General features: G+C 35.9%; 1 protein-coding gene across 1 annotated transcript; it reads right to left on the bottom strand.

The window, feature by feature from the left end:
• Positions 1–382: 382 nt before the first annotated feature.
• LOC110444637 (calpain-5-like) lies at positions 383–2,594 on the bottom strand (the record flags this gene model as incomplete). The annotated part of the gene is made up of 4 exons (XM_021489002.1): positions 383–663; positions 1,091–1,221; positions 1,728–1,924; positions 2,475–2,594. Coding segments are annotated over 4 exons (729 nt in total), but the record flags the coding sequence as incomplete, so codon positions are not given.
• Between the last annotated feature and the right edge of the window lie 812 nt (positions 2,595–3,406).

Here is a 3,406-nt window from a genome sequence, read left to right on the forward strand (position 1 = left end):
GAATGTGAGGAAAATTATTATGTTAAAACGTAACTATTTCAATATCATGTCGGGTTGTTTTCACATATTGGCACGCTACAACGCTTGATGTTGTCAAACATATGTAGTTTGTTTCACAAGTCTTCCTTTAAATCCACATTTTTCGACTTTCATCGTAAATCAACTTACTCTTAATATCGAACCACATAATATCAAATACATGTCTAACGAACGTTCCAGTCAACGTCCTCTATAATAGACAAAAGGGGAATAACTCTATCGAGCTCACAAATAAGTCATGTTGTGAAAACCTACCTTTTTAAAGATAATTTACACAAATTAAATGTACTCCGGAGAGTAGCTGTAGATATCTGAGGTTATGCTGTGTTCTGATTGTTATGGGTTAGTTTAAAAAGGCAATCATCCTTTCGTTTCTTCCCAGATCTCTGTTGATTTTTTTTATGCTCAATAAGAATGTTGTGCCATATTTCTGTCCGTAAATTATCACCCTTTCGTTCCATCGTATATCTGTTCTATAAAGTGTTACCTCAATGCGGACGTCTTTGTCAGGCTTCTGTCTATAAAACGTCACCCTCTCGTTCCATTCCGGGTTGACCGTGTCCGGAATGCTTTTAGTCCGCTGGGTTTTCTTGTTACAGTATATTACACAGTACGGATCAGAGGCTAGAAACAGAACAGAAATATTGATTTCATAAGTATCTCATCTTTTCTCTGAACGCACACATTAACGGAACACAAATATTGGCAACAAAAGTGTCCCATTTTCTCTTATTAAGTACAGATCCGAGGCTAGAAATTAAATAGGACACAAATATTGATAATAAATGTGTCCCATTTCTCTTATAAAATACGGATATGAGGCTAGAAACGCAACACAAATATTGATAACAAAAGTAGCTCATCGCTTCTTATAAAGTACGAAACTGAGGCTAACCACCTCAACAAGTACAACTTATAAGTACAATTATAATTATAATGAAAACATCACCCTGACTTAATAAATAATTGAACGACTTTGGTTTACTTGGCTCTTAATCAAATGAAACGTATACTATTTAAACTAACACATTTTAAACTATAATTAGCCTACCTCCATCCCAATCCTGCGCCTCTAGAGCCTCCGCTCGCACCATCGTTATTTGAGTAGCGGCTACCTTGGGTTTCTTGATCCCCTTAATGCCACAGATCTGTGGGGGAAGGGGCTTGTCATGCACAAGTTCCCTATATTATAAAACAACAAAGCAATTTTATAAAGCATATTTCCCGAGTTTACTCATATTTTGAAGATTTGTTGATAAGCCCATTGCCTAATGAGATAATTAGGTACTACTGTCAAGTTCCATTTATGGAAAAAAAAGACAATATCAAAATATATGTATTGTAATTATTCAATATTGCCAATAACTGAGTATCTTATTTTATTTTATAAATGTAGAATTTTATTATCATTAAAATGAGCTAGTATCTGTTCAAAATTGTCTTAAATTAGTTCAATAAATAAATTAAATTGTAATAAAATATAACACCAGCTCGTTTTTTACATGTGACCGTTCATTCCAGGTATTCGTTAAGGTAGACTTGATTCTACAGTGGTACAACGAAATCCCTAACCATAAAAGAACACTAAAGGAGCTAAGATATTACTCCCCGAAGAAATGAAAAGTACGATTTCACGGATTTAGTTAGCGCTATGACATTAATCACACAGAAACGGAAGTGTACTGTACCTCATCAACGGCGCAGTTGTACAGAAGACACGAAGTAAGTATTTGCCTGTCTTCCCTGGCTCAAACGTAGAAGGTATGATACAGTATGTTCCAGACTTCAGGTTGATACGCGCGAACACACCACGTGCGTTAGAGAACGGACCAGAATGCACTCTGTCCATTCTGTCATGCATACGGAACTTCCGGTTTAAATCAGTCTAAAATGAGAAGAGAAAACAATCTCAATTTTTCATCAAATCTTTGGAAGTTTATTTGTAGACATTATTAGAATATGACTACAAAAGTGTATACGTCCTTTCCTTGTTTCACCGTATGCAGATCTGAATATTATTTACATATTCGCGGTTATGACATTTTAGTTTTTGTCGTATCGGTGTTAAATTCTTAACAGTCGTAGATTTGCTATTACTTTGTATATGTATTTAAATGAAGCATCTGCTCACTATTTCAATCTGCTTACATTAATTATTACCAATTATCAAGACCGCTTTAAAGCAATACCATTTTCAGTTGACAAACCAGACATCATCATTTGGTGTTGTTTTTGTGTCGTTGTTTCGTGTCTCAATACAGTTGACACAGTTATAATGGTAAGATGTGTGAGGAATTATCTGTCATCGATCCTACATGCTTTAGCAAGTTATAAAGTTTGCTGTTTGATTTATGCAGTGTGTGAACTATTCCGATCATGCATTTAAATTGAGAACAATCATTCTTTATACGATAACTACTGAGACAGACAGTTACTTTCATCACAGTGCAGCCGATGGTGTAGTTGCTTTTGCCCTTGTCCTTGTCGATTCGTTTGTCCCACTGTTCCAGTGAAAGTAAGACCTCCCCATCGTCCTCTTCCACGGTAAACACGTACTGCAGTAAGTCAAAACAAGACATACAGAGCATGGCCAAACACCAAAATGTCGACCGGTATTAATTATACCATTACCATGCTTAAAGAGGAATGCTGAGTTAACGCTAACCTTTTTGAATTATAACACGTTGAAATGGTGCGTCACCGTCATAAAGTAAAGTCTAAATGATTTGGGAACATGATACATACATAGATTATTACCGGAACAAGGCATTATGCTTGCACACATAGTTGTGGTTAGAGCAGGTGGCTGATTTTATGAATACAAGCCATACAATATCGAGATGTCCAATTTACAATCTTATGATCATGTACGTACGTTTAACTACCAAACATACGACGTAAGGTAACGCCTTTTTCGAACGTATACCATACGACCATTTCGATCATGCGAGACTCAGCAGTGACATTATTGATGTAAGGGACGAATGAACATTTGTTGAAATTCCGTAAAATAAGAAAAAAACATGTGCCCAAAAAAACCGTTGAACGTCAGAAATGTACAACTGTTGGCTATGACAGTGCCGTGAGAAAGTCATTTCCAATATTCTTTTCCCGGCGATTGTTCTTTTCCTTCATTGGTTTTTACACTAGATTAAATCGTTGTCTTACCACCAATTGTATAGCTGGATGTTGGAATTATAAATGAATCAAGCAGTAGACCCTTATAAAGGAATTGATAAGGAAAAGGAATAATAAAATGTTTGGCGAGGTGGTAAATAAGCGACCGGTATAATTCAACGCTATACTGTATACCCTTTATTGGCAGATATATACTGCTGAAGCTGCTCAAACTTTACTAAACAAGTCT

The sequence above is a fragment of the Mizuhopecten yessoensis genome, unplaced genomic scaffold, assembly GCF_002113885.1.
Source record: "Mizuhopecten yessoensis strain PY_sf001 unplaced genomic scaffold, ASM211388v2 hete_36155246, whole genome shotgun sequence".
Lineage (NCBI taxonomy): Eukaryota > Metazoa > Mollusca > Bivalvia > Pectinida > Pectinidae > Mizuhopecten > Mizuhopecten yessoensis.